This window comes from Pseudopodoces humilis, chromosome 14 (genome assembly GCF_049639895.1).
Source record: "Pseudopodoces humilis isolate 2021_Gansu_Grassland_sample_001 chromosome 14, ASM4963989v1, whole genome shotgun sequence".
Classification (NCBI taxonomy): domain Eukaryota; kingdom Metazoa; phylum Chordata; class Aves; order Passeriformes; family Paridae; genus Pseudopodoces; species Pseudopodoces humilis.
Genome location: NC_142213.1, coordinates 17583642 through 17611344, shown reverse-complemented (window position 1 = coordinate 17611344; position 27703 = coordinate 17583642). Strand labels below are relative to the sequence as shown.

The following is a 27703-nucleotide window of genomic DNA, read 5'->3' as shown; positions in this document are numbered from 1 at the left end:
TAATTTTAAGAAGTTCTGAATACAAGGAGGCTTTTTATACAAATCAGAAGTGAGGTGCCTTCAAGGATGGTTGATTTCCTGTTTAACACTTCAAGGGATGGCAGAAGGGCAGACTTTGTGATTTATGCAGGTATTGACATTCCAGGCCACTGCAATTCACCTCTTTGTGCAAACACAGGGATTTCTTCTGTAAAATTAATAGTGAATTTGTGGCTCTTCCCTTCCAAGGGGTGAGCTCTGAGAGCAAAGTGCCCTGCAGCACACAGAACTCGGCGCCTACAAAGAGCACCAGGCTTCTATTTCTCATTGATGCAAGGCTGTATAATCCAGTGATGAGGGCTGTGAACACTTCTGTATGCTTCAAAACCAAAGTTTCATTAACCTGGATTTTTTTTGAAGTTTCTAAAAGCAAAACCCTCCCGGTGAAATTGTCACCGAGTTGCCAAATGAATCAGTACACAAAATATGTATGATATACAGACACACCTTAAATAGTGTTAGCTGTTCAGGGCTCTCCCCAAAACACAGCAGTAATCCAAAGCACATATTTCAACTTTATGAACCTTGTGATGATGGTTTAAGGCATGGCATGATCAGCATTATTTTATTATAGAAATATTTTTCTGTAACAGAAATAAATACATGTGTATTTCTAAGGTACTTCATATCCACACAATATAAACCTTTAATCTTTCCCTTAATTATACTAAACTACCTTACACATACAAGTCTATGGATTTAAAGTTACCTTTAGATAAAACAAAAAATAAAAATATAGATATAAAAAAAAATAAAAGACACTAAAACCTGCAGCCTTTGATGGAAATAACCACTCTGGCAGTGCAATGACAACAATACATGGCCTTGCAAAGGTGGAATGTACCCAAAATGTTCACAAATGCCAGGAAAGCAACACCTCTTTCAAAACTGTATTTTCTTTGATGAAATGAGTACTGATCCCAGAAGAACCTGGAAAAAATTACTGAGCAGTATTTATTTAATGCAACTACAATCTTGTAATGCATTTTGCCACAAGCCCTTCTCAGTATTAATGCCCTTAAGAATTTGAATCTTCTAACTCTGGAATGAACAGCATGAAACCAATTTGCAGTAGAAGTGGAAAGAAAATAAATCACCTCTATTTAATTCTTCCATATTACATTTTAGTAGGCCAAAGTCCTATTCCTTGTTTTTTTCAAGGCATTACCCCCCAAAGATGAATGATCCAATGAAAGATCCAGGCCAAAATACTCCCCATTTAAAGGAAAACAACCTTTGACATTCTGATATAAAGTTAACTATTCACTGCAGAAGTCTGTTTGCCTTAACAGCCAGGAAACTCCTGTGAGCAGCAAAACTCAGACCCACGGACCCCAATTTCACAAGTTCAGCTAATAACTCTGGACAACATGAATTCTCACAACAACAAACAGGTTTTGGAGCACTCAGATGTTTACAGAGCAGCAGCATCAACTTCCTTGTTAACTCCTTTATAAAGTATTTTTGTTTGCCACTGTGTGATGGGGGAATTGAAGCAGAGCTCTGGAGTAGGAGTCTGGCCACCATCACAGCAGGACCAAGCTCTCACACAGCAGAGTTCTGTCATTCTGCAGGGACTCCTTATTAAGCAATGCCACCTTCTTACACATAAATAACTTGCTTACTTTTAATTACACTCTCAAAAACCAAAAAGGCACCAGTTTACATTTAAGTGTGTACAATCTACACAGTGTCGGCTTTAAAAATGGCAGTGATGTATTTCAGTTCTTCAAAGAAAAACACAAAAATAAAAAGCAAAATAGCATTCTCTAAAAATAAAAGATAAATAAAATTAATGGCTTATACATCTGCACTTATGTAGCAGATTTACAAGCAAACTTTTGAGACAGATTTTATTTCAAAATAAAACAGATGTTTGATCCTGACTGAGTGCTGTGTGCAGCCCCAAGGAGCTGTAAAGCCTCAGTGTCCTTCAGGCACACTCAAAGTGGTATCAGGAGAGTCCCTGGAAGCACAAGGGAGGAGAGGACAAATGGTAGAAAAGGAGGAAACAATTCTGCAATACTCACAACATCACTATGAAGAAAATGCAACACACGACAGTGCAAAGAAGAAATATTGCTGCAACTAGGATTCAATGCACCCTGCTTATACTGAGCACTGCTACACCCTCTTACAAAGCTTCAGTGGCTAAGACACCTGGTTTCCTTCTGGGTATTCCATACAGAAACTGGATTTAGTGGATGCTTCAAGGTACATATGGCCATCAAAACATTTCTGAAGGGAGCAAAAGAAGTGAGCAGTCTCTATAAAAGAGGAAACTACAAGGGATATTAATTCCTCCTATGCATGTTTAATTGAAATTATTAACTTTTAATTAAATTATTATGGCTAAAAAAACAACGATGTTATTTGTAGCTTAGTGCTCAGAGTTATAATGACTGGTGTCTGCCCTGGGTTCCAACAGAGTTCTCTAGTTCAGTAAGACCACTGAAAGGCAAAAAAAACTCAATGCAGAGTGAGTGAAAGTACAAAAGAAATACCAGAGGATGGAGATGCCTCCAAACTGCAGTGACACATTCCTGTTCTCCTAGCCCCTAACATCACATACTGGCCTACTTCTGCCCCACTGCAGTTCCAGGAATAGCAATGGTGACATAAACTTGTCCCATTTAGTCTTGTGCTGCGCTCACTGTGGGATTAAAGCACACTCAGACATACCACCTATCATCAAAGTGCACTGCCACAAAAACAATGAAGTTACAAAATTTACATGGACAAAACAAAAATTTTTATTAGCAAACAAGTAAAGATTCATCATCACTGGTATTGTTTTCAGAGAGGGAAGTAGATGACTGTAACATTGGCACTTCCACAGAATGGCAACTAGCCGCATGTACACCCAAAGGCTCCTCCTGGTATGAGTTAGGGCAACATTGGTTTTGTCCATTCACTTGGATATGAACATTCATAGGGCTGTCTGGATAACCAGATTCCCACTTTTTTAAGGGTAACCTACATGGATCTTCATTCAGTGGATGACTTCCACTTAAACTACTGTCCTCTGGGACAGTCCTCCTGGATACTGACCCTCCATGGATCGTTTCTGTAACACTTTCAGATAAAGGATCTCTGAAAGCCTTTCCTGTATCTACTTTACTGGACTGCTTAAGCTCTCTGTCAGAGTCAGCACTTGAAGATTTATCAGTGTGTCCAGCCTCAAGCTCTACATGTGCTGCTGTGCAAGGCTGGAAGATGTTGGAAGGCGATGGCTCTGTAACTTCAGTCTCTGGCTGCAGGCTGCTACATCCAGCTTCTTGTGGGCCCCTGGCTTGGCCGTTTGCCTCTAAACTGGGTCCTTCAGGGGAGGGTGGAGGACTCTGAACAGTCCCACCAGCACTGCTGATGATCCCATCACCCAGTGTAGTCTGTGAGGTGCGGGCAGGTGTCAGGAGGGGGATCTGTCCTCTCACCCGAGGTCTGTGGAAGAGTCTGTTCCAGAGCCTGCCCAAGCGCCGCCGGGACGAGCTCCGTCTTGACGAGTGCCGCCTCATCTGCCTCCTCATGGCTGTTCGAATGTTCTGCAGCACAGAAGCCTGGAACACAGAGGGAGCAAACATCAAAACCAGCACTTCACACGTACTCAAAAGATTTCTGATCCCTGTGCTTCCTCCTTCAATGCCCCATTTCCTAACAAACTATTTGAGAACACCAAAGACAGCTCTGCCTGCACCAAAGACTCTCAGATTCACAGAATGGTTTGGCTTGCAAGGGACCTTAAAGATCATCTAATTCCAAATTCCCTGCTGTGAGCACCTCCCACTGGACCAGGTTGGTCAATACCCCATCCAAACTGGCCTTGAACACTGCCAGGGAAGGGCAGCCACAGCTTCTGTCCCTTACAGTGTTTCCTTTATGATTTTAAGCTCTACTTGTCCACCTAGGATGTTCATTTTCCATTGGAGTAACAAAATACCAGTACTTTATCACATCAGGAACTGTATCTCAGTTGGATACTTTTGACAGGGTACAGGAGTTTTCTGAGCATGCAGCAATGAAATAGAATGACTTAATGGCTTGCTTGTAAATGAAAATGCAAATGAAAAACAATCATTTTGGAAAACTAAGAATTTTCCAAAAATACTGCTATAGATTTTATTTTCTTATCATTTCAGGTGCATTTACAGTTTCAGCTTGAAAAGCCTTGTTTTCCCATTTACTTTCTGACCTTTCTCTATTAATTCTGTCTTGATGTACAGCAAAAGTGCTTATCTCACTGCTGTTCCCCAACAGATACATTTCATGTGCTCAAAACCACCCACAGAACCAGTGGAACTATGCTTCTTCAGCTCCATGTAACACATACATGTTTTTATATTACTTCCATGTAATTAGCACAGCCACTGAAATACAGTTCCAGATAGATTTTATCTAATTTATAGTAGTTTGGCTGCTGAAATATTCACTGGCACTTGTCTGCATACTTGTGATGCGTTGTACACGGGGAAATCTTCAACTGGAGGAATAAGTCCTTGTGCAATCAGCTGTCCATAGGAGGGTGGAGCTTCCCGCCGCACAAACTCTGCCTCCAGTCGCGTCATCTGAGTCTCAAACGCTCTGGAAACGGAACCAGAGAGAAAACATGGAAGAGAAGTTACAGTTTGTCCTGCCTCCCTGACACTAATGTGTAAAAAAACACTGCCAAAGGGATCATGGTAGGAGTAAAACCACAAACCTTCCACTAAGCGCTATGAAAATCATATCAGGATGCTAAAATAAACAAAAGGACTAAGAGAACAGGGTATAAACATGAATGAATCAAACCAGCACACTGTCTAGTGCAGGCTCAGGCTGGACACTGTGGCAAATGAAGTTTTTTCAAGTAGCCAGTAACTGCTGAACCAGTAACAGCAGTAACTTGTTCAGCAAGGGCCCAAAGGTTATTTTTGGAGAAGACATTAAGAACTGGAAACAATCACACAACAGGGGCAGCTTGCAGTTGCAGAGAGGTTTGCCAGTCCTGCCAGAGCAGAGGCACTGAAGTTCCCACCTTAGCACAGCAGCTTTTCTGCAGGTCCTTAATCACACAGACTTGATCAGGAGAGAATGTAAAGCACCCTGTTTGAAACACGGGGTCAGCAGCACAGGAGGAGATGGGAACCAGAAAGTCCCTTATGAGTCTCTCCTACAAAGCAGAACCCCACTTGTACATACATGTAACAACAGGCAAAGAATCACACACACTACACCTAAAATGAGGCATACAGAACCAGGGGAAAGGGGCACACCATGAACAACTCCTGCTCAGAACAGGCCTCACCATAGATGGACATCACTTTTAACAGAACTGAGAACTGGAGTGTTTGGGGAGGGGTGAAGGGTTATTTAATGCAGATTCAGTGAAGACTTCACTCTAGCAGTTCAGCATTCAGTTTTTGGCAGGGGCAAGGGGTTTCTTGCAAGGGGATGAGAAGGAAAAGGAAACTGCTCAAGACAGATTAGGCTAGATACAGATTCTGCCATTCTGCACAATAAACTTGTACTTCTCACAGACCACAGAAAAGCTGATATTTCCGCTCACTACTCCCAGAAATCTTCTCTTAGCCTAATTCAGCTGTCATCAGGTCCCTGGATTTGATTTCACAGTATTTTGCAAATTCTCCGGTTAAGAATCAACTTTTTTTTTTTCCCTTTTAACAAAATGGAAAAAACCAGCACAGCTATGAAAGCACCAGCAAAACAAGACACTTACCTGTATTCCCTGGTCCTCAGAGAATATAATTTAAATGCACAACCCAGTGCTATCACTAGCAGCAAGCCACACACGAGACTCCCAATCAGAGCAGCTGTGATGACCTTCCTGGGAACAATCACCAGGCAGTTACGCTCATCACTTCCATCCTGGCAGTCTTCTTGGCCATCACAGCGCCAAGTCTCAAAGATGCACAGGTTTGTCCCACAATGGAAATTTCCTGGCTGGCAAGTAAAGCAGTTCTTTTCATCTGAGCCATCTGGACAGTTCTTCTGGTTATTACAGCGGTCAAGTACTGAGTAACAAAGCCCACTGTTTCCTTCACACGGGTATTCGTTCTTCTGGCAAGCAGGACAGTTCTCCTCATCCTTGCCATTTGGACAATGCCACCAGCCATCACAATGCTGCTTATCAGTGAAACACTCCTCATCACTTCCACAAGGGTGCTCCCAAGGAAGGCAATAGCCTTTCACCTGATACGTTGCATTGAATCCATGGCCAGTGCTCTTGGAGCGGGCATGATAGGAGACAGTGAGCTGGCCCTTTGACGACTCCACACTCACTGAATGCCGATTGTTGTGGTGTGAGAACGTCTGCATTAATTTATCACCTCTCTCTCCAATGCCATCATACACCTTTACATAGTCATTGTAGCCTAACTGCAAATCCAGCTGCAGCAGAACGTGCCGGTTATCCTGCGTGTCCACATACCACGTGCAACGAAGGTCTGACCTGCTGTGATCAGCACGGAACAAGTCTGGGGAAGCAAAAGATCCGTAAAAATTACCCAGCCTTTTGCCACAGGAAAGATCAGGACAATTATCTTCGTCCGAACCATCACCACAGTCTTTAACCGAGTTACATCTCAGCTCGTTCATCAAGCACTTGGTGGACTGGGCTGCGCTGCACTGAAACATTCCTGAGGGACAGATGCTGGATGGAGGGTCTGTTGGAGGGACAGTGCAGTTTTTCTCATCTGAGTTATCACCACACTCATCCATGGAATTACACTTCCAAGTACTGGGAATACACTTCCCATTTGCACAACGGAATTCATCTGACTGGCACACAGACTGACCTATCTTTCCTGTGAAAGAGAACAAGCAGAGAAAAAATCAGTATCAAACTTTTAGAACTATGAGATATCGCTTTTCAGCATCTACTGCCATGCATGTCACAAGCTAATGAGTCAGGCCAGTACCCTTCAGCAATACTGTTAAAAAGCCACATGCAGGTAATATCAGTGTGACCACACCAATACTTTACAGTCATCAATGGCCCAAGACACCTGTCTTGTAAAAGCACTGTCTTGTAAAAAATTCTTGTAAAAAAAGCCTGTCTTGTAAAAAAGTACTACTGTCTTCCAAGTTTTGCCAGAGAGATTATAAAGTGAAGCAACAAACCCTTATTACCTTATTATTAAGATTTTACCTCTAATATAGGAAAGGCGAAATCCCTGAGCCTGTCCTGAGCTTGATGCATCTGAATGAAAAAATATCCACACATGGTCCCTTGCAGAGATGAAAGATGGAGGTATGGAAGATCCACACACTTTGTACTCCTCCCTCTTGGAAGACGGGCCAATCATCAGCCAGTCTACAGCACACTTCTGAGAGTCTTCCAAATCAAAGTTCTTAAAACTGTTAAGAACAAAAGAAAGCACGAGTTACAAAGAGGACATGTGTCTGGAACAAAGCCTAACAGAGAAAGAACTGACTCTAATGGCTGACTTTCTGCATCACGCAGTGCTGACAGACAGGTACTGCATTCAAAGGTAATGAAACATCTACCTTCTGTACACTAAAGCAAAGCACATCCCCCAGTGTGGAAAAGCACCCATCTCACAGGCATAAACATCATACCAAAGTAGCTCCAAAAGCTGAAAGAATGATTCCTCTTTCACTCAGTCCTTAAATAAAACTGCTTCCTAAAATACAGATATAAGGAAAAGCAAAATTCTGAAATATGTTATACAGAAAGTAGATTAATTTCAATAGTCATTTCCAACCATAAAAGCTATGAAACTAGGGATGACAGGATTGACTACTGTCTTGGAAAAAGAATAATAGGATGTGGTACAAAGAACAGTAAAGGGCTAAGTATGAGAGACACAAATCCACTCTTGGAGCCATGGATGGGCAAGGAGAGATCAAGAAGAGAATAGGGGTGGAAATGGAACCTAAAATCTAACACCATTATCTTTTAATTCAAAGATTAAAGATTAAAATAAAGATAAAACTTTCTGGGAGTGCAAATGCAGAGCAAACAAGACTATAACCTTTTACAAATTTTTAGCCCTTCTGCTGACACAAGCCAAGTGATTATTCAGTAGTAGCTTATCTAGTGCAGAGAGGTTCCCTGTTTGCAGAACTCTGAACACAACTGGATAATGCTCCCTAACCTGGGCTCAGGAACCATATGTGGCATTTGTTCTCTGATGAAACAGATTGCACTTGTATTCAGCCATCTGCAATGACAATAGCAGATTGCAGACTGCACAGAAAAGCATACTCATTAGGAAAGGGCACACTGTTCAGAACACTTAGAAATTAATTTTGGTCCTTTTTTTATGTAACTCAGCTACACCAAATTAACTTGGTAGAAGTTTGTGCAAATATCTAGACAAAATTTTCAGAAAGCTCCTGCAAAATACACATCTCCTTCTCTAAAGGATTTTTCACAAACAGCAAAGACAAATTCTTTGAAAAAGATAAATGGAAAGATAAATTTTCTGGTATCAGTGTGTATTTACAAGAGGCTGTCAATGTCTGCCAGATCTTGACCTCTGAAGTTGAAAGGGAAAGAACAGCAACTATGTAAACTAGCTAATTAATTTAAATAGGAGACTCAGCCTACCCACACCTGTAGGTTCTGCCAAACACATTGGATTAATAACTCTCCAAAATAAATTTATTAGCAAGAGCACGAGAAGTAAGAGAGCACTGAAAGTGATAAGTTAAAATGGAAATTAAGAGATGACAACGTATGTGCAAGGACAATCCACCCAGAAATGTCCTTCCTCTTCTAACTCTTCTTCTCCCACCAACCTCTGTGTGTCTCCCCAGCTGTGAAGAAATATTCCCACAGCACTCAATTCTTTGCTGTAAGGAATCTCATCAAGCTTCTGAAACCAGCATATTTTGCCAGGGAAGTTTTATATGACTATGCAGCCAAAATAAAAAGATTTAAGTACTCAGCCATTCAAAGTATTTCTGCTACAGGTATTCTGCATAAAATGTTTTAATGACCAAGAAAGTAAACAGCCACTGCATCATGGAAAGGAATTATCCAAAGCATCAGGGAAGCTATAGGTACTCACATAAAGTTTGTTGGTTACATCAGATGTGAGACAGCATTACTGAGCTTGCACATCAGTTTTGCTCTCTGTAACTCATTTTGGCACCACACATCATGTAGGGTTTCTATCATCTACTTGGAGGATTGTTAATAGGAATTTTTTAATGAAAACTTTTTGGCTAAGTGTTAGAAATACCTATCTGCCCAACAACAACAGGTTTTAAGAAAAGGGAACAGTCACTAAATCAAGAAAAGGAAACTCAAAACTGGGATGGGGGGTGGGAATGACTAAAAAAAATATGTTTGTATGACACAAGTTAATTTACTAAATCTTTTGATCTTTTATAGTTATTTTAGATGTACCAGGATCAACCTTAAAGAGGCAAACAAATTGCTCTCCTATCTTACCCAGCTCCCAGCACTCCAACTGTGTCCCACAGCCACTCATTTTCCTCACTCTGCTGAAAAGAGCTACTTTTGTCTATCAAATAAATAATTCAGCCATAACGTGGTTACACAACACAGACTGCACAAACTCTGGGAAGTATATGCCTATACAATAAGCTATCTATAACTCACTTTAAAATGTGTATCTTTCTAGGAAAAAAAAAAAGAAAAACATTTAACACTTTCAAGATTCATAAAAGGAAGAGTACAGAAATATCAGCTACATGCAGATACCTTGTTCACAAACTCCTTTGCAGATGACAGCAATACCTCTCAAGAGCCTGCAATTGTGTACAATTAATATATTTTACTTGCACCTTGAAAGTCTAGTGTTGTACACTGCTAATAACCAATTTTTTTGTTGTTGTGGAAGAGAAAGAACCTTTAAGTTCCATCTTCCAATGCAGAAGCCCAGGCATATGGAGGCTAACTGATTTTCCTGAGTGTCACTTGTGGATCTCAGACAGATTCAGAGTAGAATCCCATACCTCTTCACTAATAAATCCAAACTTCAGGCACAGAGTACAAGGATGATGAGGCAGAAGAGACTTGCAAGGAAATACTGAGTTTAATAGATTCCCTAAAAACACCATGCCTCTTGGAGATACACAAGCTACTGAAAAAAACACCTTGGTATTCAAAAAGGGCAATACAGAGTATTCACAAGAAAAAACTGTTTTACAAAAACAAACACCTTAATCCCAAGTGCCTAGAAGTTTCAAACACATTTTTTTCTGTGTATGTTCTAGTTCTGATGTGAAGTTTTATGTGTAATAGATACCAGAGCAGTTATAAAATTTCTTCGGCTAAGAGCCAAAGCAAAGTCAAAACAATTATGTTCCCCCTTATGCAAACTAATCAGCAGATGTATTTTCAACAAATTTTCCTTTGATTAAGGCATTGTCACTCTATTTCAGCAACCTTTTAAGTTATATTGCCCCTACTAGAAGCAAATTTTACCTTATTTACATTGATGGTGATTTTACACAAGACCAAAAGCATGATACACTTGAGCAAGCCCTCACCACAAAAACCACTACCTTCTAAAGAAACATGGAAACAATACGAATCCATATATTTGCACTTGTAAGTATATAAAATCTGGCTTCACTTTATAATGCATTTGTGACAACAAGGTTTTGTGTTAGAAGTTTCTGCCATTCTACTCTGACATTAAGTGACCAACTGATTTATTTTAGCTAAGAGTCCTGAATAGTGCACTCAGCCTCTACTGCTTTACTTCTTTCATCATCTCTAATTAGATCTAGAGCTCCTCTGTTACAGTCCTCTGAAGAATAACTTAATCCTGCTACCCACAAAACATTTATTTATTCAGCTGAGCTTTCTCAAACTGGAATGCAAATTTTTCTACCAAAAGGATAAGTCCAGTGGTTGAATGAGTATTGGTACACAGTGAAAATATGGGACAAAGATTTGTGCTTGTACTGCTTGTAGGACTACACTGACACTGTACAGTCTTTGGAAAAGCACTGAAGTCTGTAGTTACTCTTCTTGAGGGAAGTCTCAGACCTTTTGTATCAGAAAACTACATCATTTTTTGGGACTAAAACAAGAAAGAGGAGCCATAGTTAAAGAGAGAATACTCCTGTGTAATGTCATCCGTATCTCATGAAGCACCAGACAGTACTGCAGTATTTTTAAACATCTTGGGGAGGGAAGCACATGATTTGAGAGGAAAAGTAAAAGACAGGTTTGCTCAGTCACTAATCCTCTCCAGCAAAGCCCTGTGACAGTTCTGCAGGACTGGAATGGGGACCCAGAGATCCATCCTACCATGTAAGCTGCAGTACACAGATGCTAAACTCCAGCCCTTGCACTCCTTACCCCCTGCACCCCACCTGCTCCAGACACCCTCCTTCCCCCAAGAGCTTCACTCCCACAGCAATGCTCCCCTGCTTTGGCATATTGGCACTTGGTGATAAAGGAAAGGAGAACCTGGCTCTCCTCCAGGCTTTTTCCTCTCCACAGCCAGAGCACACAGCCCCAGCTCACAGGGCAGGGAGAGGAAGAGCAGTCAGACATTGATATTTCCAGCACTAGAACTACAATGTCAACAAAATACAACACCCATCACAAAACAACCTTTAAGATGGCCTGGTCCTTAGGCTGTTCTCACTGCTACCTGTTGATCTCCAAAACAATACAGGAATATGGAACAAGACTGGTGTACAAGATCAAAACCATTGGACCAAGTTTTGCAGGTTTTCTTTCTCCTGAAAGATGCTATTGTCTTGCTCCTGGAATGTCTTTTCCAAATTTTTACAGAAAATTTACAATAGCCTACTAAACACTGAAAGTATTCAGAATTTAAGATCAGAACAACTCAATGTGAACTGAGAAATGCAGCACTCAGTCTTGTTTTTACTGAATTCTGTCAAAATCAGTAAACTCATCTATTCCTCTTCCAGTGGCATGATACTGAAAAAAGAGGTTACCTCCAATGGTGAGCAGAACTCCAGGAGTTTACAGAACATCACAAGGTTAGTTGTATATATCAGTTCTCACCTATGTACTCACATGAAATAACAGCCCACAATGGTTTCTTTCTATTGTCTGACAAGTATTTTCATGTTGCTTCATTAAACCAGACTATCATAAACACGCATTAATACTCTATATATGTCATTAATACTCTATATATATGAGGAAAAATGTGCTTCCTGCAAAACTAATGCTTATCAGAGCTCTGTTTTTTGCCATCTGTACTGAAAGGAACAGTAGCAGCTAGGAAATAAAAGTACTTCTATAAATAACGTAGGGAACTCTCTACAACCCTTTCAGTAATTTAGGCACGAGGGACTACAGATTAAAGAAAAAGAAAGCTTTCTTAGTAACTGGAAAAGGACAAACATGGGATGCAAAATCTGAATGAAAGCTATTAGTAAATAAATAAAAAAAGTAAATGTCCAATTTGGCTCTCTAAACTAATTTTAAAAATTGGAGAATAAATATTATGGATAGGTCAGTAAAGCACAGTCCCAAAATAAAACCAACTGACCAATTAAGCAAGAAAAGTTACTTCTATTTGCCAACTTCACAGAAAGTGTAGACTGTGAACAACTGATGACTTAATTGGCTCATTAAAAACTTCTGCTTAGCCACTGAAGCACAAGGACCTGAAGTCAGGAAAGCTCTATTCTACTCCCAGCTCCCAAGCACCAGCTAACTGCATAACCGTGGGCAAGAGACATTGAGACTATTTCTTCAAAAGCTGAGCAACTAAATGGCTATTTTGAGGTTTTTTCCAATTAATGTCAAGTTCTGAAATACAATGAGTTTGGAAAATAGACTGAAGCAGTTCCTTTAACTCCTCACACAATTACAGACCAGCAAGAATATATGAACAGACCCTAATTTTATAGTAATCTTATGCAGAAATTGAAACTCAAATGGTACCTGACAATTTATTTTTTCAAAGCTAATGTTATGAATCACGAAAGTGAAAGCCAATGAAGGTGATCCCCTCACCTCAATTAGTAACAGAAAGCTTGAGTGGGTCACTAAGTAGATCTCTTCAATACTCTTAGCTTGAATTCTGAACATGGAGAACATTTTACTCACAGTCCCCTAAATTTCAATAATAAAATAGTAAATTTATACTCCACCCACACCAGGGTTAATTACAACCATCAAGTAACAGCAACTGGTAAACAAAAATTGTTTTCATCTTTTTCTTAGATATGAGGAAACATAAACCTATAAAGCCCATAAAAAATGGTACAAAGGCAGTAACTGCATATGACATCTTTGTCTGATCTTACATGATTTTACGCAATCCTCTCTGAGAAGAAGCATAAAAATAGAGAAAATGGATGGATAAATCAAGTAGTTTCCAAAACAGTAACTAGCAACTGATTACCTGAATTTAAAGAGACATAACATAGTCCTGGAAAACAGTGACTACAGACTTGTTCACAGGTCTCGATAGAACCATTCCATCAGACACACAAACTTGAAAGAAAGTACTGAAATATGCATATAGAGTGGTATAAGCACAAAGAACACATACTTCCTGTTCATGGAAAGCTCCCTCAAGGATTTCTAAAAAGTAAACTATAAAACAAAACAATTAGCATGGAAATGTGAGGATATGAAGAAAATCAATATACACATGAAAGACAGACATTAAGATACAGCTTCTAAAGGAGATGGCCACAGAAGCCAACATCTTCCTTACCTGGTCACAGTTCTACAAGTAAGCTGCTGAAAATTAGGTTTATAAAAAATAACCACCAAGTGCAAACAGTTTAGAAATAAAAAATACTTTCAATTGCAATTTTATCCCTTAATGATTCCTCCTGTATCTCATTATATAGATCTCTTACATAACACTGCTGTCTTATTGTCAATGAGAATTCAAGATCAAAGGAAGTGCATACAGTGTAACACAACACAAAGGAGATGGAGTTTTTTTGAAACCTTTCAAAATCCAGATGTTAGCACAAGAACTGTGTTTGATTTTCCTAGGAAAATTTTAAAAGCTACTCTTATGCCCTTACCAACACATTGTTAGAAGAAGCAGCATATCCAGCTGGAAAGCAGAAAACATGTTTGCATTTGAAACCTCTTAGCCTAGGCAAGTCAGATCCTTCTTTCACATCCTTGGCACTGCAAGGGCAACAGCCTCGTAAAGAAATCCTCAGATGCTGTAACATTTTGCATTCACACAGTGGAGTGAGTCATTCCAAGTACATTTATAGTCAGAAACATAACACCACAACACTAGTCCCTGGGATGTAAACACATAGTTTCTATTGTTTGCATGTGCAGAGGAGGGCAGGATATGGCTGTGTATTCAGTGATAGAAAACAATCCCATTAAGAAGAAATTTTTCAAGTCATATTGCAGTGCATGCATCTAAACTGTACACACATTATTACCAGTTGCCACACCTCATGTTCCTTTGCTTCTTTAGCCTCTGTTACACTCACACTTGCAGAAGAGAGTCCTAACTCTAGTTGGAGCTCTGAGACATTTTCATAGCATAAACTGCAGGATTATTCTCCAGAGTCAAGTCTGTGTCTCATTTGTATGCTTTCTCAGCTTCCAACAATCTCTGCTTTGAGACAAATTCCCCACGTCCAATGTAATGTAATGGGGTTTAAAAGCATGTTTCTATTTATGAATTTCAAATGCTGGCAGGTATTTACTTCACTACTTTTGGTGAGTAGTTCCTGTTCTGAACTATGGATAGTGGAGCCTTCCTATTATTCCATCTGTGGCAGATTTGTTTTCAATCTCTGAGCATCTGCAGTTGAAGAGGTTTTGCAGTCCTTTTAAGCAGCTGAGCAATGAATGAGCAGATGGTGTCAAATGTAACAGTACCAAACCCCCTCCCAAAAAAAAACTTTTCCTATGTTTTATTTTTTAAATAAGAAATTCTTGGTTCGTGAAGGATCCTACCATTAGCCCAGACAAATTAAGCACATTCACAGTATGCTCATATTGCACCCTAAACATTCTTAACAAACCATTTCCAGTACATTTTAGTCTTTATTGAATAACATTTTTCTAGAATTGAGCTGAAATTGTACCACAAATGCTAACTATTATTTGATTTGTTGGAAAAAAATACTAAGCAGAAAAGCATGTATCTTTTGGTAAACAAGTAACAATAACCAATAATTATCTTCAACTGTCTATTAAACATAGCACCATTTCAAGACATTACTGAAAATGCTATTTTTGCTCTAAGAATTTTACAATTCCCATGAAGCTGCTACAGGTTTTATAGCCTTCACCAACCCCTATTTATAAGCAATGAAGGGAAAGGGGACTATTTAATGTGGGTAAATATATTGCTGTTTCCCACTGCCTTGTCTGTCAAGGGTATACAAAATCTCACACAGGCATTGTGAAGATAAATACAATAAAGGACCACAAGTGACTTCTGTAATAATGGATGTCAGAAGTAGCCTACAGAAGCAAGACACAGTGAAGCATTTTTAAAAAGAGAGAGGTGCCCAACCTGGAACCATGTTCCAGTGTAACCAATTTTGGCTTTCTCTGATCACCCAGCGGCTCTGAAGACAGCCTCACATTGGTGTATCAGGTAAACTCACATTTTGTTTTATTTCAGCAAAGCAATCCTTAACCTCCACAAATAACAAACCATACCTAATTGTTATCATATCTCCATGATCTCCTTGAATGTACCAGCTGCAGTTTATGGCTGGAGGATAGTTTGATGGCCAAGAAGGACTGTAGATGACTCCCCGTCTCTCTGTGTGCTGTTCCAGCTCCCCACTGCAAGCAGCTGTTAAGAAGGGGACAAGAATAATATTGTTAATGCTTTGCCTTGTAACAATTCATAATAGCTTCAAGAGCTTTCATCAGTTCCTGGAGACTGCAGACATACAAGAGTCAACAGTTTTATCCTCTTACTGCTTTCTTCCCTGCCCTGTTTTTTAATTAAGACACCCACACCAAGTGTAGGTAAGCATAACCTGCATTTCAATGCAGGACCAATCGATAATCTTGTATGAATCTACCACAGGCTACAATCAATATTACTGCATGGATCTGCCAAGAGGATGTAATACAGGAATCCTTCTTACCAGCTTCCCAAAGCCTAGGTAGGTCACCCAGCAAGAGAAGGAGATGTGTATTAACTGTAAAGTAGCTAGTAGTTCATTTTGTTGAAGCATGTTCCTGGATATGTTGTTTATTCTCTTAACCATGTGAAGAGTCTGTAAGGGTTAAAAGAATACCACCACCCACCACACCCCCACCCCTCCCACAAAAAAGTAAACTGCAGTTCAATGTTAAATGTTTTCACTGAACATTACTAAAGTACTCCAAATTCCCTCTGAACCCACATAGATGGGAAAAATTTTCAAGACAGGGAAAGGAGCAAGCAGGGCCACCAAATAAGGCTCAGCATTTTCGAAGTACATTTAGTTCTTCCTATGGAAGACAGCAGGCTACATCAAATACTTATAATTTGTAATTAAGCAATTCAAAAATGAAAATTAAATGTTCCAAGGACAAGTTGAAAAGCTGTTCTGATAGAAAAACATACTCCAAGCAGAGTACAAGAGGGAAAATTCTCTGTAATGCAATAGCTATTCCGAACATTCTCCAAAAATATTATTTAAACTATTTTTAAAACAAATTACTATCTAGAGCATGACTTGTGTACTGCAGCTGAATATTTCAGTTTTTGACATAAGCTTACATTCCTGTAGCTGAAAAACATAGCAAAGGAAAAAAAAAAGGTTGACTATACCTTGTCAACCTCATACACATATGCATCCAAATACACTGCACTAGAAATGAGAGATTTACAGTATGGCTTGAAATCCAGCCACATAAATACACCATTTTCAATTCCCAGTCAGGATACATTTGGCTGCACTGGAGGCATGGAAGGAAGGAAGGAGTACCAGCAAAGCTACTTGGCTGCAGTCAAGAGCTCCTGCTTGGGGCTGGGCTGCAGCATGTCCCCTCCAGGAAACCTAGGCCTGGCACTATTCTGTTTATTCACAGTAAGCACTTTTGAAGTGAGAGCCACAGGAATACAAAAAGCATAAGGTGAGTAACTTACCTGAGGCAAAACATAAAAATACTATTATTTTCACTCTCCAGGTAGAACATTCCACTGAAATACATCTATATAATTCCTACTAGTTTCAAAGGCCACAAAAACATACAGAATACATAAATACATGAAAACATCTGTTTCCAAACAAATATTTTGCAGCAATAAAGTTACAAGAACATTTTTGTTATCATATTTCTAAAACCAGTGCAGGGCTCCACGACAGATGCTGGAAAATACTGAGACGCAGTTGCAATTATAGAATTATAAAAGCAAATGTAAGATCCACAGGACTTTTCAACTCCAATTCTCAGTTTCTTTAGGTTTATAACTGTGCTCCTCCACATACCTGTTACTGCATCAACGTATCACAGCAGCACAAGAGGAGCAAGACCTAGCAAACACATAAAGGAGCAGCAAAGGATGCATTTCCTGTCAGGTTGATAACACTTCAAAATGGGAAGGAAACAGAATACACTAAGTGAAAGAACAAATGCAGCAGACAGCACTATCCAGAGGCTTCCAGTAACACCTGTTTCTGCTGCCCTTGTACCGAATTATGTTCTAGATTAATATCCCTTATTTATAGTATTTGCAATAGAACAGAACTTATTTCCTTTCCGTCCTGAGGAAGTCCCACTGACAGGCTGATGGCTCCACATCAGCACTTCCATTCACACATTCATCAGTGTAGTTAGCAGAGCTATTATTCTCCCAAATACTTGTTTCTCAGTTTTAGGAAGTAATTACAAAGACTGAGCAATAGTTACTTAAGTATCCCAGCTTTTTTGAAGTAATATCACTACATTTTTCTCTTTTGGAATAATGTAATTTCCTAATGTAGAGGATCTGCTGTAACATCACAGTTCAGGTCTTCAATGAGAAATGCTTTTTCTTATTAAGACTGCACATCTGATATAAATGTGAGGCAAGAAAAAACAAGCAACAAAAGAAACAGATTTTTTCTTCTAACCAGAAGAATTGTAGCTGTGCAAATCTAAGGACATGGTGAGGTAAGGGCTGCACTGACACTCTATGCCATTTTTGGCAGTTCATCTGACAATGGCTATTGTTGCCAATACTTTACCATGGCCTTAATCCCCTCTGACACACATCAAGCATTTCAGACTTGTCCTACTCAGAATCAAATGGACAATTGTTTGCCTCCTGCAAAGGGTCCTGCTTTGAATGAACCACAAATCTGAATTAATATTTACTTCGGTTTAAGACAATTTAAAGCAGAAGCCTCTAGGTCTAGCTATCTCCTTCAGGGGTCCAAGGTAGTAATAAAGGTGAGTAGATAAGGGAAAAATAACCCTTTACTAACAAGCAGAATAGCAACAGTCAGAAACAAAGAGACCCCAAACAAAAACTTCCAGGCCCACCTCCCAAGATGGTGCTCTGGATTTCGAGCGTGCGGGTCAAAGGACAAAGGGGAAATGGTGTCAGTCTTTTCTCCACCACCTGTCCCCGCTCTCCTAGCTCTCACTTGGCTTATCTCCTGGCGGCTGGAGCCCTGACTGAAGTTCTTTGGAGCAGGGGCTGGACACTCACGGAGGCACAGTGTGTGGCTGGAGGCAGGGCAGGCAGGACGGGGCGCTGGGCTGGGTGCGCTGGGCTGGACGCGCTCTGCACCGCGGCTCTGCGCCTTCCCTCCCGGTGCCTCCAGCTCCCGCGGGCCGGCACACACACACCCTGGGGCTGGAATCTGCTTTCCGCTGCTTTTCCCTCTGTGCCTCACCTCCGACTGCCCGGAGGGCCAGAGGAGAAGAGACCGAGCCGCCCTGCGGCTTCACTTCATGCTCTATCGCCAACCCACGGGGCACAGAGGCTGCTCGGACACAGCAAACACACAGCACACACACGGATAGACACATGGACACACACACGGACACATACACTCGGCTCCCTGCCAGGGAACCCAGAGGCACAGGAACGACTTCTGGGCACAGATGATTATGGGGTACAGTATCTTGGTGAATGACACCGAGACAGGATTGCCAAAAACTTAATTACACTGCTGCAATGGTATGCCCACGGTCCCCTAAAGCTGTCGGAGCAAACTGGAGACACACACATATACACCTCTCCCAAAAATACTATAGTGTTTATCCAAGCCTCACTTAGCTGCCTCGTGTTTTTGATGTCTTTTTGATTTTTTCCCAACCAACACTCATTATTATAGGATTTACAAACATCAATGGACCTCCTTCGTAGAGCAGCCACCTGCCTCTCCACTCCTTGCCACTGACTACTGCAAGGCAGAAAAGGTGAAGTACCCGAGCACAACTTCCAGCAGCTCTTTTTTCACACACATAAATCTTGAAAGAAAAACCTTGACTAAACACAGCCTTCAGTGCTGACAACAAAACGGTAAAACCACACAAGGGCAGAATTTCATACTGTTGCAGCTTCAATATCAATAAAAGGGTCCCACTTCTCTCCTCAGCTCCTGGCCATGAAGTTTGCAGAACTGCACACATGCCTAAGTACTGTGCTATTAAGTTGGGTACAGCATGACACTGTGATTCCTTAAGGAAAATAAACAAAAGCCTGTTCAAATTGCCAAAGCATCTCAAGGAAACGGAAATTCCTAAATAGAAAGGTACAGTCCTGAATTCTGAAGACCTTATCATCAGTGACAACACTTAACAATAGCAGCGATAACATGTTTTCAACAATTCTGTGTCTTTCCACAACCTTTCTGCACAAACCTAGGAAAAAAGTGAAATCCCAAATCACTAAAAACTCCAAGCTGCTTCAATTTCCCACATTTAGCATTACTGAAGAAACATCAAATTACCAGTTCCCGGATTGGCAAACCAACCCACCAAAAATCTTACTGAGATGGTGCTTTTAAAGAAAAGATAAATTATAAAGAGGCCATAATAAATCTTCCACAGTTAAAAAGAAAACCCTAAACAACAAAGAAATTAGCAAAGAAAAATAAACCCCCAAACTTTAAACAAATGCCAGAAAAGATTTGAGTTCAGAGTTTCTGTCAAGAGGGCATAAATCTTAATGAGGCTTTCTGTGACAATCAAATGGATTTCTTCTACTGTAAATAGCAGTAGATTCCCTCTGCCAGTTAAATATGCCACAAATACATAAATGACATTTCCAAAAACTTTACATGAATAATGTTACTCTTATTTTTGCAAGAGCAAAAACTGTAATAAAACAGACATTGAGCTTCACAAAAGGACAGCACTGAGGGTACTATGCTGTGCTGGAATAAATTTTCTAACAATCCCAGATGAAAATTAATCCTGGAGCTTCACGTTCTTCTGCACCAGGGCCTGTCCCAGTCACAAGGAACTGATCCCAACCATCTGCTCCAGGATAAAAGATGTTTTGCACTTGCAACAAGGAACCTCCTCTCAAAACCAAATGCTTGGCAATATACATTTCCTCAAGTAGCTGTCTCAGAGTCAGCAGGAAACTCTCCCCAAGTTCTCACAATGCTCCCTCAAGGAGGGCCTGCAGCCATGGTTTAATGCAGATCCCTCATGCCTGTGGCAGAAGAAGACTTAAGGCTCCCCTTTGCTTTGTCCAGGCTCCAGCTGGCTTCTGGCTCCGATCAGAACCAGCAAAGGCACAGTCCAAGGGTTGCACTTACAGATGTGACAAATCTCAGCTCGTGCTGCTTGATCAACAGCCAAGCTAGCTTTCTGCAAGCACAGGTAAGAGCAGCTATACATGGATCCCTCTGTTGAAATAACCTTTGATAATCATTTTCGTCCCAGCTCCAGTTACACCACCGGGGGACAAGGTAGCTCAAAACTGTATGAAGACAAGAAAACATGAAGGCTACAATACTCTGAGGTTTTCAGCATGCTTGTGGAATAAAAGCCGGGTGTTACAACTCTATTGCTAGTGAAAAAAAGTGTTAGAAAGCAGCAGAGCCAACTGAAGAATCTCTATATATTTTAGGATGAGGCAGTATCACCAGTCTAAGTAAGCAAATGTGTAATTACTGCATATACAGTTTGTAAACTCGCATATCATACACGAAACAGCTGCCAAACTCCATCAAAAACTAAAGAACCATCCAGGCAGAACATATTAGGACATAAATGACACTCTGTACTTTTTCCAATGAAAGAATGGAAAATAGTCTGCTGCAAACAACACACTGTTTATCCATACTTCCTCTAAGCTTAATTTAAGCAGGTTACCTAATCATAAAATTACTACTTTCTCCTGATTTAAACCTTCTCAACCCTTAATTTTGACTTGAACACTCAAGCTCCCACATTATTCGATCTACTGTCCTAGAATTATTTTTCTGTTTTCCAGTTTCCTCCCATCTCCCTTATTTGCCATTTCTGGTTTTAATATAAATTGCAACCTCTTTGGGAGTAAAGTACATCTATACCTATGATGGTGGATTGACAGTCACAAGAGGGTCCTTATCACTAGGAGAACCCTGACTGCAATATTCCCACAACGTCAGTAAGTCACAGCACTGCTAGAGAGAAAGAAATTACACTAAGTGCTGCGATTCTGGTTGCATTTCCAAGCTGACATTCATGAGACATTTTTAATATTCTTGTTTTAACTTCTTCAGGAATGAGCCACTCTCCCTGACTTGATGCTGCCAGGCACACTTCCTAAACACAGTTTTCCTCTAAACATATCAGCATGCACTACGACCTTAGCCTCAAGCTGACAATTCTAATCTATCACAATGACAATGATGCAGTCTATAATCCTGTTGTGGTTTAAACCCAACTGGAAAATAAGACAAATGCAGCCACTCCTGTTCCCCCACCCCCCCTCAGGTGAGAGAGACAAAACGCAGATTACAGGTTGAGATAACAATTTACTGTTACTGTAAAAACTTACAGTTTAACAGCAACCAGGTAAGAAAACAGACAGCGACAGCAGCAACACCAATGACAACAGAGTGGAACAGGACCAGAAGGGACAGAAATGGCTCTGTTCATCCTGCCCCAGGACAGGACCAGAAGGGACAGAAATGGCTCCGTTCATCCTGCCCCAGGACAGGACCAGAAGGGACAGAAATGGCTCTGTTCATTCTGCCCCAGGACAGGACCAGAAGGGACAGAAATGGCTCCATTTGTCCTGCCCCAGGACAGGACCAGAAGGGACAGAAATGGCTCTGTTCATTCTGCCCCAGGACAGGACCAGAAGGGACAGAAATGGTGGCACGACCTTCACACAGCACCTTCATCTTGTCCCCACTGCTGTGCCCACACAGCTCCAGCCCCAGCCCCTCCTGGCTTGGGGACAGCAATCTCTGGCCTTGGCTGGCACCAGGACAAAGCTCAGGAAGACTTAAAAGCCCAAAACTTCCTAAGATGTCATCGTTAGTCTGTCTCAAATGAATGTCATTAAAAAAGTTACTCTTTCATTAGAGCATCTCTTTGTATTGGGAAGAAACAGTAACAGTTTAAATGAACAGTAAATACAGGTAAGAAAAGTTTGTCTTACCTAATGAGGTAACAGCACTTTCTATTTTCCCAGTCAGGAAGAGATTCACTGTGTAAAGACAGAAAAATAATGTTCAGACAAGTTCTAGCGGTACAGGGTGGAAGTCAATAGTTAACCATTCCTAGGTGTTTGCTGGGGTGTTAGCATAAATGCATTACAGTTTTCCAACAAGAACTTTGCTTATCTGCACAGGCAAGTCATGTAATCAACTGTCCTTCACTGTAGCTAAAACAAGTCAATACACAATATAAGTTCAGTATCTCTGAAACACACTACCAAAAGAAACAACTGCCCATCTATTCTAAATTATCTTCCATAGGATTAATTTTAATTGAGGAACACAAAAGAACAATCACACTAAAACATTTATCATCATGGCTACTGACTCTACCTGCTTAAGTGCTGGATAACTAATGTGATTATTATTCTTAAATACTTCTCCTCTTAATAAAGCAAAGTTTGTTCCCCTCAGGTAAATGTCACCTTGAAAATCAGCAGCTAAAGCTAACATGATTGCCTTGACTAAGCACAAGCAATGAAGTTTTCAACAAGGTCCACTAATACAATCAAAACAGGATGAGGCAGTACTTGCAATATATATCTGACTTGCAAATTAAGTTCCAAAGACTCTTCACTTTCTCAAAAGTCTCCTCTCATAGTGTATACTATTAAAGTAATCTGGAAAGAGAAGTTATTGCCAAAGAAAATTTGTCCTGTGTCATTGTTGCTCCAGAAGTCAGCATTAACATGCAGCTCCCTATTAGTTTCCCCACACATTCTTTAAGTCACTTATTTAAAAATTACAGCATGTTCCACTGACTGCTCTCATTTCAACAGTAATCTGTAATCTACAAAGATAACCTGTTAGTAAAATGACAAATGCTTTAAAGAAGTAGAAAGGGTTAAAATATTATCAAAAACTTGATTTACAACACGCCAGCCAAGCACTCACTTAGGCTTTATTTTGCATATGTTAAGTCCTAAATCTTTTAATGGGTAACCTCTTGCAAAAATGAAAAACATCATTTAAAAATCAACAATAGGAGAAGAGAGGAAGAGAAACCATCCCTGTTCCCAACAGTCTTAGGAAGCAGCTGACAATTAACACTATTTATGGCTCAGAGTGTGGGCCCCCATTGTCTTCTACACTGTCTAAACACATCACAAAACAATGACCCTTTCCCTGACTACCTTCTGTTATAACTTCAACCAGCACAAGAGGCACAAAAAGAACTAGATACTAAAGGGGGCTGAAATAAAAAACAATCCTTTAACTTCCCAGTTCAGGCCCAGTCACGTTTTTCAGCTGCCACACGGCAGCAGCCCAGCTGCCTACAGCTGTCCCTCCCTGACTTATACCTGGGTATCCACAGCTGGATTTTCTCCTTTTGGGAGGACTGCTACAGACCTCAGGCTGAGGGCAGGCCCTGCAAAAGAGACAAGGACTGCTGCTCATAGCCTCACTCCTCACAGACTTCAGGGCTCTACCACAGGGACAAGGGCAGTGACTTCCCCCTCCTTCTAAGTAGTCTTGGGACTGAGCTTTCAGGAATACACAAAACAAGGAGGGCAACTAAATGGCTGTATATGTAATGCTACAGCTTGAGAAGAATTTGTGTTAAATTGCGTTTGAAATATTTGTGTCAATAAGCATTATTATGATGTTCAAAGGACCCTAACAGCACTGATTTTATTACATAATTAGCTATGATTAGTAACATTTGTTATATGATAATGACAGTGTGCCATGTAATTATTTCTTCTTTGCTAGCTTGCTCCGTTAGATGAGTAAGCCTACCTAGGAGCAACAATCCTGTACCAGGAAACAACAGTGCTCTGTTAACTCTGGCAAAGCAGCACATCCGTTTGTGACAAACTCTGGATCACAGCAGTAACAGCAACACAACATTTCCTCATACAACATTAAAGTGCCACTATTTCTGTAACCATAGTAATACAGCCCTAAAGACTGAGATTAAATTAATCCATGATTATGTCACAAATTTATATTCATGAGAATTAAAATACTTGGTTTTGCTCCAAAGAAAGTACATGCCTAACTAGTATCAGCACAAGTGAAAGCAGTGTTTGAAGATACATTGTATGGAAGAGTCTGGGTCTGTACTACCATTGTAATCTTTCTTTGTTTCCTATCTGAATACTCCCAACAGCCATAAGAGAAACAAGCTCTAAAACAGAGATTGTTTCACATGGCTTATAAGAAGTCCCCCATGCCCTTTAAATGGAAATAAGTAGGGTAAAGACAAGGGGCATAATAGAGTGGAATCAGCCAACTCAGAGGGACATTACTGTGGACTGTTAAACAGAGAGCCCTGGTTTACTACCACAAATGCAGTTATAGGCAGCCTTGCACACCTCATCTGGCAGATACCTAAGAAAGAGAACCCAAAAAAATATTTATCTCTGCAAAAAACTTCTATCAGCTGCAGTTGCAAATTCTTCGTTCTCATTTTCAAACCCTTTCATACCAAGAAGTCAGCAAAAATAGTTCTTTAAAATAAAATCTAAGTCTCACACCAGATACTTTCCCAAGCAACTGAATAAGCATACAGTTTCCAATATCCACTTCACTCACTCAAACCCATCAAACCACAAGAGCACTGTTAAACCAGCACCCAGCTCTCTAAACTGTCAAAGGCCCATAAGAAAGAATAGTCATTCCCTGCAGATTTTCTTGTCTTGTCAAAACAAAACCTTGTTAAAATAAAAACAGGTGAGAGACTAGAGTATCAGAAAGTTTTCTAGATGCCTTTATTCTTAACTGTTGAGCAGTTATGGGGAAGCCAGAAAGAAATCCCATAAGTGGTTCAGTTGGCTTGAACTCCATGTAGGAAACTTACTGTGCCATTCATTTGGATTGCTAAATAATTCTCAGGGTGAGGTTTTCAGCTTGGAAAGTGGCTATTTGGATCAAAACGGAAATTTACATCTTGGCACCTCCAAACCAAATGACAGCTACCAGGCTTTCCCCACAGCCAGAAGGAGAGACATCAGCTTCACAGATCCCTTCTTATTAAATAACTTTCTATGTCCTCCAGAATTTCTTAAGAATGATAAACAAAATGGCTTCACAAAAGAACAGTTGAAACAAACCCAATTCCAGTCTTTGGAGCAGCAATTTACAGATGAAGTCACACAGCAATGGTCAGTGGCAGTACATTGATACAGACACCAAACACCCACACACAGGCCATGGGAAAACAAGAAAAGAATGGCAAAAAGCAAGAACCAAAAAGAAGGATGAAAGGAAAGGACAGACAAGCAGGAAGTAAAATACAAAAATAGTTAAAGAAGCAGCATTATATTCTTATGGGTTCACTGAAGCAAAATACCTTACAAGCTTCCCACCTCTCATGTTTCTCAACTTCCACTACTGTCAGTTGTGCAAGGAATAGGAATAAAACATTCCAGCTGAAAAGAAGAGCCAGACAGTGAAATTCTAGAAGTCATAGAAAGCAGAAATCTACTAAACTTTCAACCTGACATCACCCACACCTAAACACAAGGAGTGTTCTCACTTCAGCTCTGGAGTTTACATAATCTTTTATTATCTCATTACTCATTTTAACAATAACCATACTATTCATGTCAACTAATAAAAGGTTTAACAAAGATCTGAATGGGCCACAAAACAAAACAAAAAACAAAACCCCTAAACAAAACTAAAAAACCCAAAACACCCCTCCCAAAAATACAGTAAGAAATTTAGAAATACAGGTAAAATATGTATCCTTCTCTAACTTTAAATAAGCAGGCACTGTCCTCATGCTGTGCACATCTCTAAAATCCTGTTAAGACTCTGGAAAAAACAAGAGTTGTATGATCTGGATGTTCAAACTGTTTTGTAGTTCAGCTAGCTTTTTGTACTGTACTTACATTAATTAAAATAGACACATTTGTAATAACCACAGCAGCGTTTCAACTTCAACTTTCTACATTTTTCTAGGTAAGCACTGATGCTAAGGAAGCACTGTTACAAAAACAAAACAAGCAGTCTAACCACAGATATCCCTTTCTGATTGTTTACATAACGAACAGTAACTGTCACTTAGGATTATTAAATATTAACTGTAATCCACTTCATTAGCGAAGCGATGTGGGTTAAACCATTCTGGATGAAGGAGCTGTGACAGTTTACCAAGTTAAGTGTCTGGAGGGCTCAGTGCAGCCCCAGCACTGCTCGGCTGCCCCAGCAGAACCCTCTGGCAGAGCGCAGGAACAGAGCACTCGGCTCTGGGAGCTCCTAACTTCTCCGTGTGTCCCTGCTAAATACGCGGGGCCTGTCGTTCGCTCGTTCCAGTCACAGCTGGGCGCCAGCGCTTCTCCCTAACAAAAAAACATCTCCCCTGGCTGAACGGGCTGACAGGCTGGAAACCAGCTTCATCACGTTGCCATAACTCAACACCTGCTGGGAAGCAGAGCGGAGAGCGACGGCTTCAAGCAGAAGGGAAGGAAGAGAGCAGAACATGGCAGAGATGTGGAGGGAGACAAAACGCTTCTTGCCGCTGCCGCTCAGGAGAAGCGCCGGGCAGTCCCTAAGCGAGCCCCGGCGCCGCTGCCCGCACCGCGCCCCGCACAAGCTCACAGCCCAGGGGAGAGCCGCTGATGCCTCCTGAACTTTTTTTTTCAGGGCTACGCAAGGTTATAGCGGCGCTTCCAGAGCCAAGGGCAAGGCGATGGGTTCCGCTGGATCCGGCAGCGCTGTGCGCGGCCCCGCACCGGCGGGCAGCGGCCGGGCACGGCAGCCCGAGAGGGTGCCTGAGCGACCCGCGGCCGCGCCGCCCCGCGCCCCGTTCGGAAGCGGGCTGATGCGAGGGGGCTCCGCCGGCACCATTCGGTGTGTTGCAGCCTCGTCCCATCCCGCGTCCCCCGCCCACGGTCACTTCCCGTAGGGGAGGAGGGGGCCCAGCAGTCCCCACAGCCGATGCCCGCCGTGCCCGGACGTGCCCCGCCGCCAGGGAGCGGCCGGGCCGCACTCACCCAGGCAGATGGCAGTGAGCGGCGCCAGCGCGCCCTGACGGAGCTCCGCGGCCGCTGCCTTCTCCATGGCGGGTCGCTGTCGCCTGCCCTTCAGCGCGGGGGGAACCGCGGCGGCTCCGCACCCGCCGAGCCGCTACGCCCAGCCGCAAGAGCCTGCGGCGCCGCCGGCCCGCGGTGCCCCCGCCCGC

The 27703-nt window shown here is 41.3% G+C and overlaps 1 protein-coding gene across 3 annotated transcripts; it reads right to left on the bottom strand.

The window, feature by feature from the left end:
* Nucleotides 1–587: 587 nt before the first annotated feature.
* LRP3 (LDL receptor related protein 3) lies at nt 588–27639 on the bottom strand. 3 transcript variants are annotated; one of them, XM_014258885.2, is made up of 8 exons: nt 27516–27577; nt 25884–25946; nt 22515–22562; nt 15635–15773; nt 7184–7392; nt 5753–6839; nt 4485–4617; nt 588–3596 (listed from the first exon to the last, which is right to left on the bottom strand). In XM_014258885.2, the coding sequence occupies exons 2-8, from the start codon at nt 25888–25890 to the stop codon at nt 2796–2798; spliced, it is 2424 nt and encodes an 807-aa protein (XP_014114360.2). In that variant the 5' UTR covers nt 25891–25946; nt 27516–27577; the 3' UTR covers nt 588–2795. The 3 variants fall into 3 exon arrangements, with proteins under 3 accessions (XP_014114360.2, XP_014114361.2, XP_014114359.2); XM_014258886.2 differs by having other exon boundaries at nt 25868–25946; nt 27516–27575; XM_014258884.2 differs by lacking the exon at nt 25884–25946 and having other exon boundaries at nt 27516–27639.
* Between the last annotated feature and the right edge of the window lie 64 nt (nt 27640–27703).